This window comes from Sardina pilchardus, chromosome 3 (assembly GCF_963854185.1).
Source record: "Sardina pilchardus chromosome 3, fSarPil1.1, whole genome shotgun sequence".
NCBI lineage: Eukaryota > Metazoa > Chordata > Actinopteri > Clupeiformes > Clupeidae > Sardina > Sardina pilchardus.
This window is the reverse complement of record NC_084996.1, coordinates 14,884,485-14,896,356: the sequence shown is the minus strand read 5'-3', so window position 1 is coordinate 14,896,356 and position 11,872 is coordinate 14,884,485. Positions and strand designations below refer to the sequence as shown.

Below are 11,872 nucleotides of genomic sequence, written 5' to 3'. Positions count from 1 at the left end.
GTGCAATCACACCCAAGGGGTGGCATTCACATAAGCCAAAATGTATTATGCATCCCCTTTTCAATATTTGTTAGGATGGGAGGAACCACTAGTGTTGGCTGCACTGAAAGAGGTGCCTGCCAATTGTGGGGGGAAAAAAGGGTTGTCTTTTGAAAACATTTTTCCTATTTATCCTTTTCTTTATGTGTGGATCCCTCTGGCCAGCCGACAGCGTTGAAAAAAAAAAAAAAGAAAAATCACCCCAAACCCTCCTGGCTCCGGCCGGGAGGCCGCGCCGATAAATCAGTGGAGGGCCCAGGCCGAGGCCCGGTGCCGGCAGACCTGTGTGCAACAGGACATCTCTATCGGTGAATTTCACAGGTCATTACTCTGGCTCCAGCCCCGGCAGCCTCCAGTGGCTCTGGAGACGGCCAGCTTTCTCTCAGAGACAACAGCTTACTGGGCTTTGTGCTGGCTAAACAAGCGGTCTGTCTCACAGCAGTAGATTCATGTGCAGATAGAGCTGCCCCCCCTTGCTCCATGGGGAGGACCTGCGAAGGAGCCATCCATCAAGCGATCAGAGGCCTGAACTAGGTGAAATAACACAATAACACACGTCCAGAAAGAGGGGTCAACAGATTGCTTCTTTGTGTTGTCATGTTTTTTTTTTTTGGGGGGGGGGGGGGGGGTTAGCTGGTACTGGTGAACAGAAGGTGGATGGAGTCTGTGCTACCATGCTGGAGCCATGTCTAGTGTGGAGGACATGGAGGCCTTGACTGAAGGTGTCATTGGATGGTGTTAACTAGAGATAATGGATGAATTTGGCGTATGACGGGAAAATGAAAGACTTCGCCACAGAGGAAAGATAGAAAATGGCAAATGAGCTTTTAGGAATCACAATAGCTTGTTTAAGATCTCACCACTCTCTGCCAGATAAATAATTATAGTAATACAGAAAATAGTGCAGACAATGCAGATAATTCTTTCAGTCCCAATTCACATTTGGTGAAAGGAGGGTACGAGAATGGAGGCCATGTATTGAGGGGGTTGTGTTTGCGAAGCCTGGTCAGTCAGTATGCTGCTAGGCGACTGGTGATTAACAGAAAGCTATTGGTTCCAGCACTTCAGAGAAAAGGGAAATAGGTAAAGCAAACAGAGGGTGGTGGCCATGAGGGGGGAATAAAAAAAAACCCTTTGGTCTTAATTTGCTTCAAGCCGATCAGTCAAACAGGAACCTCAATAGGAGAAAATCTCGTTTCCAAGGCTGTCACCATGGCTCGAGTGGAGCCGTTTGGGGGAGAAGGAGGCAGCGCAGACGCCGACGGACTGCTCAGCAGATTCAGAACCCTCGCTCCACAGAGGCGCCGACTTGTAATTAACACTTTGGAGATTACGTTTACAGGAGTGTCATGGACTAACCCACTTTTATTACTGGCCCTGGCTCTTTAAAAGGTGCTCTGTGGTGTGTCCTCTGTGAAAACCAACATTAACAGCCCCCTTGGTACCTGGCTATTAAAATGAAGTTTACGTCGCCACACATCACAATGTCTGGAGATTACACCAGGTCTAGGTTAAAACTGTGTGCCCTCAATATGCACAAACAATGAGGTGAATACCAATGGTAATGCGTTTCTCATCATCTCATTATCTGGCTTTGCCACCAGTTTAAGGACCTTGCTGATACACATAAATGGTGGAGTCTAATCTGTTTAGCCATTTTGGTCAGGGCACGCATACAGTAAATCATCATAGTTATAAGGAAACAAGTGGAAATTGCTTCTCACATCATGTGGACACTCTGATAGATAGATAGATAGATAGATAGATAGATAGATAGATAGATACTTTATTGATCCCCAAGGGGAAATTCAAGAAAGCAGTGACGGAAATGATCAACAAACATTTGATGTCCTGAGATCAAATTCATCGGGTCAATACAGAGTAAAAATGTAGTGGTAAAAACCACTACATGAGTTACTTAAAAATATTAGCAAAAAAACACAAACATTATGTAATGATGGACCAGTTAGAGGTGGTGACACATCAATGCTTGCATCCTTACATCCTGGTCCAATGATTAGGCCTGCAATCAGACATTGTTAAGAAGGGTGAGGTATGTGCTAAAGCTGCTCGCAAAACATCTCATGAATGTACCCCCAGAGAGAGCCCAAACAAGGGCACCTCAGAGAGAGGAAATGGCTCAAACGCAGCTCCCCATAACACATCACACAGAACAAAGAACAGCACTTTCAGGCTACCAAACATCCCAAGAAGGCTACATGCTGCAGTTTTTTTTTTTTTTTCTGCTGACAGCCAGGCGCTCTGATAATTCTGCTTTCATCATTCAACATCAAGCATAGACCTTATAGACCTTATGGAGTACTCATCAACCTAAAGACATTCTAAGCAATTTATAGCTTTTAGACTGATTACAATCCGCCGAGACAGAAATGAATGGGCAATCTGAGAAAACACATACATCACCAAGCTTTGATACAGCTGTTAGAAACATCTGCACAAGCCCAGGCCACTAGGTGGCACATATCCCCTAATCTTGGGAAGAACCCATCAAAATAAGCACTCGCCCCAAGGTTAACTCACATAGGCGCCTCCAGCAAATAGAACACTAATTAAAATGGCTAGCATTACAGCCACCCTATTATAGGCAAGTCAGGCTGAGAAATATAGCGTATCTCCACTCAAGGAAAGAGACAGAAAACCCAGTTCTCTCTCTCTCTCTCTCTCTCTCTCTCCCCCCTAACTGCTGAAACTATATATATGAGAAAAACTTGAAATGGCATCACGGCTGTGAGATGCTATAAAAAACGGTCTGAAGCATGGCAAATGGCGGGTGAGTTTAAATCTGAGACTCTTTTATTGCGGCTGAGAGCACTGAGAGACGTCTGTCTGGTGGAGAGAAGCCGGCCTGGATTTCCCATCCATCTCAGCGAGGCCGCGCTACTGTGTCTTAAACACTTCACAGTGGATTAGACTGTGGTGAGGAGGCTCCTTGAAGAGAAGGAGGAGATGGGAGTGCTGGATATTGGGGCAGGAGGGCTCTGCGGTGATAAATCTCTAATAAGGTCCCTGGTCTAAGAGCCTCTTGTTACACCAGTCTCCTATATCTACAATGATGTTCACAGAGCAATGCAGATTGAGAAAACTACATGTATACCACGATCACGCACAACAATATTGTAATGTAAGGAGATGTAGGTAGATTAAAAAATGCTGATATTGAGCTTGATATCATATCATGATTAGATTAAAAGCTATAGTAGAGAAACAGTAGACATTGCAATCTGTACATTTTCTTATTTCTGCACAGTGAAACTAATTTCTGCACAGGCAACTACAGATGGAATCAAATCACTGCTCTAGCTGGTTTGTGAGGATCAATGGATCAATCATTATAACCAAACAAGGGAATATGTATGTTGAACTGGTCAATGTAACCTTAAATGGGAGGTAATGGCCCTAGGTATTGGACTCTCAGTCATGTCTCTTCCAGACAGTACTTGAATCCAAATCTGTGGGAATCTCTTCAGGTCCAACCAATTGCCAAACTACACTCGCTGTGAATAGATATTCGACAGACACTCAACAACTGTGATTGTCAGAAATGAAATGGAGGCTGTCAAGAGACTGAAATATGAGCCCTACAGCATTACAACTGGACAATCACACTAAAGTTTGGTCACTGACGTGTTGTTCTCATTCTTCATATTACTGATGATGGATCAGACATATAAAGGGGTAAAAATGAATTTAGCAGTAATAATCGGGAACAACCTCCCGTTGTAAAATAATCAAAGAGGATCATTTTGCCTAGTTCTGTTATCAGAGGAAGTCTATACAATCCATCACCCTACAGAGATGATCTGAAGATTATTTTTTAATCTCGGTCATTAAAAAAACACACGCACCTATTTCAGTCTTCTCTATTTCAGTAGCTTTGTTCCACGTAGAAAACACCCCGTTAATGCCAGACATAATGGTAACAGTCTCCAGTGAGTCTGTAACAATCCCCCATACTTTTTTTCTGACCAATCAAAGCCAGTGGAGGCTTTTCATGAAAGCCGGTGTCAGAGAGCTAAATAAAAACCTGGCGGGCTCGGGAAAACAGATCGATAAATAAACCCTTGGGGTGCCGGCTGGCTTCTTAATGAGGGATTGGGAATGGCGGAACCAGAGCTTTCTGCGAAAGGCCCTGGCACGACTGCACTGGGCAGTGAGCGCTGAGCACAGGCGGTGCCAGAGGGTTGGGGGGGTGGGGTGCAGAGACACGGGAGAGGAATGATGGACGGCTCACACGCCAGCCATTGTGAGAAAATTATAGTGAGGTGCCGCCAACTGAAGCGGCGTGGCGGCCAACCAAAGGCCCCAGGAGAACAAAGGCCCAGGATCAGTGTGTGTGTGTGTGTGTGTGTGTGAGAGAGAGAGAGAGAGAGAGAGAAAGAGAAGGGGGAGAGAGAGTAAGTGAGTGTGATTGTGTATAAAGGCATGCTTGCATATTCTGGAGGAAAACAGTGTGCATTTATGTGTGAGAAAAACATGAACAGTATGGAAGAGTAGCTTGTGTGTGTGTGTGTGTGTGTGTGTGTGTGTGTGTGTGTGTGTGTGTGTGTGTGTGTGTGTGTGTGTGTGTGTGTGTGTGTGTGTGTGTGTGTGTGTGCGTGTGTGTGTGTGTGAGTGTGTGGGTGCGAGTGAGTTCCCTGCCTGCCCAGGAAGCCTCAAACGTTCATATTTACATGCCATGCTGAAGAGTTAATTGCAGTGGATTCTTGGGCTGGGTGCAAAGTGGAGCCTGTTGTGCTTTATTTTGCATAACAAGCACAGCGTCTCCAACCACCCCTCTTTCTCTTTCCCAAGGTAACTTGAAAGGAAGGGAACTTGGAATACAACTAACAAATCTAAATAAGGGCATTTCAAATTGGTGTGGAGTGGAAATTGTGAGTGGAAATTGCACATTGGTTTAAAAAAAAAAAAAAAAAAAAAACACTGTTTGTTTTCTGTTTACTGTGATAATGTGACAACCCACATTATTTTTTTGAAAATAGCCTACAAAAACAATTACTTAAACACACAGTCAATACTGATGGCAAATAAAATATCCAAATAAAAGTAAAACAACTCTCAACAACTTGAAAATATCCATATTCCATACATCAATTTATATATGTCTAACGTAAAATAACAGTAAAGTACAAATCCACATAAATAAACAGTTCCATCTGTGTCAGACAAACCTAAGACATCCATGCTGTTAGCACCTCGCTCCCTTGCATCTCATCTCAGTGATGCGCTGTGTCTGATCTTTCTACGACTTAGCAGGTAGAGGTTTCATTGAAACTTGGCCTTCACGTCCTTGCACATCAAAACCTCACTGACCTTGCATGCCAGGTAAACAGGGTAGATAAAGACTTCGTATATCAAACCACAAAAATAATTCCCCACCCACACAACCATCAAACGCACATTTTTAAAAAATGTTCAAAAGCAACAGCAACCTGTCCGTCCGTGTCTCTCGTTTGAGCACCGTGACACAACCAGAGGTCTGGTACCAAGGACGAATATATCAAAAGGCCTCTAATTATCTGACGTGTGGGAGAGAGGAGGGCATACGAGGCCTGGAAGTATCTACATTTAACATACAAATGAAGCCTCTGAAGGAGCATGTCAACTTATCAAAGTGATTTGATTTTCTTTACATACTAACACTCTGTCTTGCTCAACTCTGGGAAATATATGGCCTGATTTTATTTGAGGATCTTTAAAAAGAAACAGTGGGCTATATTATAGATTCATGTTTGAAATGAAAAAGTCTTGCAGCCTCTGCAGTCGCCATAGATAAGGATACAATGGAAGCACAGAGGACTGGGGAAGGCTGTCGTGTACACCTGTCTCTGCAGTGTAAAGGATCATTTCTAAAACCTTTGACTACAGTTTCAGCTGGTCAGCTGTGATCCCGGCAGCCATTACAAGACAACCCTCAATATTTCAGCATATTGACAGATGGGTGCGAGCAACTGTGCAATGTCTCTACCTCTCTACCTCTAGCTCTACCTCTAACTGACAGACCTCTATAGAAAAATCACACTTGCACACAGTCTGTAGACTTCACCAACCAACAATTTCCATTAGATGGTACTATGCTTGATTTGGAGGAAAAGACAAATCAACATTTGGGGGTCATGATTTTTTTTTTGCTACTGGCATGTTGAGTGTGGATGGAATGGAGACATGTCTGAACCAATTGGGCACATTCAAGAACTCCAGCTCCAGGCAGGATACAATATTTATAAGTTTATAACAATGACATGTCATGAAGTTTCAATTTCAGCATAATGCATCCACACTCACGGAGCATTAAACAATACCATATGGATGACAAAAGAACATGACACAAATGCACCACTCAACCAATCCAGTCTTCTCTACACTAACCAAAAAAAAAAACCTTGTGCATGCCTTTTATCCTCAGAATGAGAATCATATGTTTCCAGTCCCCCTGTTCCAACAGCTCAATAGCCTCAAAGTACTATTCTAATGGAGTCGACAGCTTTAGGCAAAGATGTGATTTTGAAAAACAGCTCAAATCTGAAAAGGAGGAGTAAGACATTCACGTACGCTCTCCTTTAGCCAGGTTTAAGCGCCTCTGTCTGAAAGAGGCAACACCAGAATAATGATTTCAACGGTACTCTTTCTCTCAATACTACACTAACCCAGTTTTCACTAAAGTCATTTTGGATTGATCAACTGATATCCCCTAAAGGTCCATTAAATTTGGGAATAACCATTTGGTCATTAAAAGCATTTGCAAGACATTCACATAAAAGACCAAAATTATAGCAACAAGCACTCCACAATAACAATGTGACAATTTTGGTTGATGAAATCCATTGTATCTCAGTGTCTTTGATATCCCTGCAACGATCAGTGGAGATGAATGAAAAAAAAAACCTTGGCTTCAATCGAAATTCTTCATTATAGCAGAATAATAAGCAAGCTATGTGTATAAATCAAGGCAATAAAATTCCTTTCATGTCCACCAGAAGGAGGTTATCATCTACATCAACAAAGCTTTGAACTTTGTGGAAATGTAAAATAAATTTGCAGAACTGCAGTGATCATTCCACATTGAACCCTGGATGGCAGGACTACAGGGCCACTCTCACTTCCTGACAAATCAATGAATAAATAAATAAACAAACACTACATTTTAGAAGATTCCAGCAAAATAAATGTGAGCAAAATTTCCTCATTATGTTAAACTCTGTTTAAGTTGATTGCAAATCATTCTAGCCATCATTACATTGACTAACCCCTTTTCTAACAATTTCAATTTGCTGCTAAATTCACCAGACGAACCAGAAATATTTTTCTAATAAGCCATTCCACATTTCCCCTTCCCATTCCATCCCATTCGGTTAGCCTTTATGTTTTTACTGATCTGACTCCTTTTGTTATAGTTGGCATAATAGTCTAAAAAGGCTTCCTTTTGATCAGAGAAATTGCCTATGCCTTCAGGGCAATTTAATCAACCAAAAATATTATTCTGCTATAAAAAAAAAAAATGCCTAATGCACTCAAAGAGAGTTCACCATAATAAAAACAGCACTCCAGAGGGTGAATGGTCATCAATTTGGCGAGACACGCTCGTGGCTAAACACATTCTACTGGAGGGAAGCCCCATACTGTTGGGAGACTGGGATCTTTTTTTTCCCTCTCCCTCTTTCTCTCCCTCTCTCTCTCTTTTATAGAGAACACCATACAGGGAGCGAGAGGGAGCACTAAAACCCCGTTCTCAGGGGGTGACGGGCATTAGTGGCTCTGCATCACCAAGTCCACAGCTGGTATTAGCAGGCACCAGGCACTCTGTCAGCACCTATTACTCCACACAGAAATCATCTGACCGGCGTCAGCACTTTCCAACTGCTATGAGACACCAAAGAGGAAAAGAAAAAGATATGATGGTGAGAATACAAGGGGGGGGGGGAGAGACTATGAAACTAGAAAGTGGTGACAAGGACATAAAAACGTATCCACATCAAAATAAAATTCCTGACATTTGGAAAAAAAGATATGGTAGTGTAGTTTCACAAACTGGTAAAAAGGGAAATTATACAAAATTGAGGCAATGGCTTCCTTGCACGCAAATCATCCATCAATCAAGGCTAGAGACAAACAACACTATAGATTGAATGACTGTTTGTTCTTTCCAAGATGGCCTCACTCAAATACCCTTTGAGGGCACACATAATCAAAGGATCTGGGAAAGATGCATTAATTGACAGCACTTAGATGCACAGACACTTAAATACCTGATATCTCTACCAAAGATGGCACCCTCTGGAAAAGCTGGGCTGGCTCAAGTCAAGAACCAAAAGGAAGTCTTGTGCATAGAGTCACGATGGAACCACGTCATTCATGTTTGGTAGCTGCTGGATACACTGTATGTATGCGTCTCCATACTGTCTGTTAGATGGCTCTATTAATGACTGTTCACTTTAAACACATGAGATGGTATTGAACACACAGACACACAGACATACACACACACACACAAATGTGTGTTCGCACACACATATGGCAAACAAAGGGACATACATGTATGACAGGCAGCCATAAAAAAGATTTGAGGTTCAGGTGGAATGGTAAGTCTGAGTTACACCCCATCTACAGACTGGTTTACGAATCCCCACTCCTAACCAAAACAAAACAGGCCGCTGGTGGTGTTCTAGGGGGCCAGGCACATCTCATTGTCATTACCGGTGTGTGTGTGTGTGTGTGTGTGTGTGTGTGTGTGTGTGTGTGTGTGTGTGTGTGTGTGTGTAAAGGGTGTGTGTGTGCATTTGTGTGTGTGTGTGTGTGTGTATAAGGGAGGGGTGTGTGGTGATGATGGCACACGAGAAAGCATGACCACCAGCATCTTGAAACTGCCCCAAAACTGTCTATATTCAACACACATGTGCTTCGAATAGATTTTATCAGCACTCTATTAACAGCCAATTCCTTGAATTTCACTGCGGCTCATTCAGAATATGTGCTGTATCTCTTTATCAGCTGCAGCTCGCTGAAGTAAGTGTTCTCGCATCAAGCCCCTCAGTGGGGGACACCGCTCCTCTTATCAGCTAGATGGGCAAACTAGATTCTCGCTGTGACAAGGAATAGCACGAACAGCCCTAAATAACTTATCATCAGCATCTGTTTAGATAAGGGTCGGTGTGACGCAGCAAACAGCCCTGCAATTTCACTATAGGCCTTTATGAGTGCGCTTATTCCAACAGCACTGAGCTCCAATCCCACACCAGCAGACGGCTACCCCGCTGTGCTGCAAATGGGAACAGGGGTGTTGGAGATGAAAGACGCTCTCTGGGAACCGTCAGCAGCTGCTGAAACTGCAGATCAATGAGGGCCACTTTATCAGCACTTACATTTGTACAGTCAGTTAGTGGTGTGGTGGTTGTGGTCGTAACGGTCTTACTGAGGGTCTAATGACAGTCTCACCTTCACTGATGGGGTCAGTGGATTGCACACAAAAAAAGAAGCCATGCATAGAGAATAAAGTTCAATACACTGACAATGTGTAGGAATGTCAGCTTATGGAGGCAATAGACTCTGATATAACCCACTGGGTTTGACTGTTTTGCAGTAAATAGTCACTTTATCATAGCAATAAATCAAAGCCAGATATATGTATGACAAGATGCTGGTCAAACATGGTCAGCATTCATGCATCCTATACTCCCATTAGTGGCTCACATTCAGCTCATGTTACTGATGGCAACCCTTGTTTGTGATAAAGGTATACTCTTGTTTAACAGGACTTATTTTTCATCCCTTCGCCAACAGTTTTCGCTCCTGGTAACACCAGGGTTTTAACACTAAATGACCAATGAACAAATAGGCAATGACCCAAAACCATGAATGTGAGGAATTGTCCGGACTACGTGATGCGTATAATACTATTAATCTACTGCAGATCGCTAGTTCTCAGAGATCTATGATATTCTGACTTCAGTTCACATTTCTGCTAATAGGCATATAGCAAGACAGTTGTAGAAATAACGATGTGATTAGCAAGCACGACCTTCAAGGCAAATGGAAATGGCAAAATGCACCAATATGTTCGTTTCAGTGGTTTTATTTTACAGACGTTTTATTATATGAATATAAAGAATAAATAGCAGTTACTCTTAATTTACATGATAAATCATTGAAATGTACCATTTGAACGCAACTGTCCTACAAAACTTTTATAACCAATATTTAGTTTGAGGTCGATAGATCCACATCTTCCAAAGAATGGAAAACGGCTCTTTGACAGCAATGCGCCATTAGCTTCAATATAAATACAAAAGTTATAACCATTTTTTTTCCACAAATACAGTAGACTCTGGTTACACATAATACTGTCTTTTTACAAGAAGCTATATCATTACATGGCACCACATATACAAAAAATACATTCCTCCTACACTTGGTAGTGCATACAAAATTACAATGTAATTATAACTTATACCGGGCACAATTTTGTCATACTTTCAGTTCGCGCAAGAACACTTGCATTCGGTGATAATTGGATACTGAACTGGTATCCACGAACATTTCAGTCCACTTCTCTTCTGGAGACACCTCCACCTCAATATTGTGATATGAGTAGATTTGGCGAGTTTGCAGACCATTCCCTCTGGGACAGAACAAGAGCGCTTACTGTAGCAGCTTCCCACCCGTACATATCTGGGCCAAAATCGGTTCCCGAGGTCGTGCCATGTGTAAACAACTGGACAGTGAGAGTACGACCAAAGCCACAACTGCAGCCTCCGTCTCAGCTTTTTGCTGGGTTTGCGTTTCTTGCCAAACTGAATGTCAAAATCCATAGCCTTGATGTCCCTCGGCATGGCACCAGTGGGGGTGTGCTGGAGCTCCAAGTCATCCAGCTCATCATTCCCCGTGTATCTGTCCTGGGGCGGTGTGATGGACATGAAACGGCTGTCAAAATCCCCAAGTACACTTTTCAGTTCAGTTTCATTAAGGTCCCTCTCTTTAGGATCGAGGACGGGGTCTGGGTCCTCCTTTAGATCCACAAGTGGCAAACTGTCACTTGGGATGGGACGAAGGAGGTAATAATGCTGACATACACCCTCTTCTATCCGCACACCAAAAGAGAACACCAACAAATACATTGCTACACAATAATGTGTTTGATCCATGTCTATTTCAGTCTTGGTCGTGATTCAAAAATCTGGGCTTATGAAGGATAAAGGTAGTTTCCCTCCGTTTGGAATTGTTGCGATGTGCACAAGATCTGCGATCTCCACAAGATTCCGAAGTAAATCCACTTTCTCAGGAGTCAGGCAACTGCTTTCTCCATAGCAACCAGTGACTGGCAGTGAAGCTGAGCCGTAAACCTATGTGTTAAAGTCTGGCTAGTTCGTCCACAGCAGTCTGTTACGATTTCGCCGAAGGAATGAGGACAAACTTGAGCGCTTCACTTCTCTTAGAGAGTGACAGCATCAGCAACTTTCCCTGAGCTGAGACTCCTCCAGCGCGCTCGTGGTTACTATCAGCTTCAGGGGGTTCCTTCGCGAATTTAAGCACCTCACGCGAAGAATCTGCATGTTTCTCCCCTTTTCTTTTGGTTGACAAGATGAGAGTAACTCGCCTCGTCTGATATATCCTCACGGGCTGTGATGTAATACATAAACCCATTAAGAGAGTGGGCTTGCTGAAGGAGATCCCCGACACCTCCTTCGTCGGAAAGGCGGGGTTGGGGTGGGGTAGAGGGAGAGGGAGAGGGAATTGGTGGGGGGTGAACGGTCTCTTGGCCGCCATCTGTCGGTACATAACATTGCGTCTCCAAACATTCCTCTTCTGCATAGGCTACTAA

At 43.1% G+C, this 11,872-nt stretch overlaps 1 protein-coding gene across 1 annotated transcript; it reads right to left on the bottom strand.

The window, feature by feature from the left end:
* Nucleotides 1–10,128: 10,128 nt before the first annotated feature.
* On the bottom strand, nt 10,129–11,575 carry nog1 (noggin 1). Its single transcript, XM_062531133.1, has one exon. It carries the CDS (start codon nt 11,193–11,195, stop codon nt 10,527–10,529), a length of 669 nt encoding a protein of 222 aa, XP_062387117.1. The 5' UTR covers nt 11,196–11,575; the 3' UTR covers nt 10,129–10,526.
* Between the last annotated feature and the right edge of the window lie 297 nt (nt 11,576–11,872).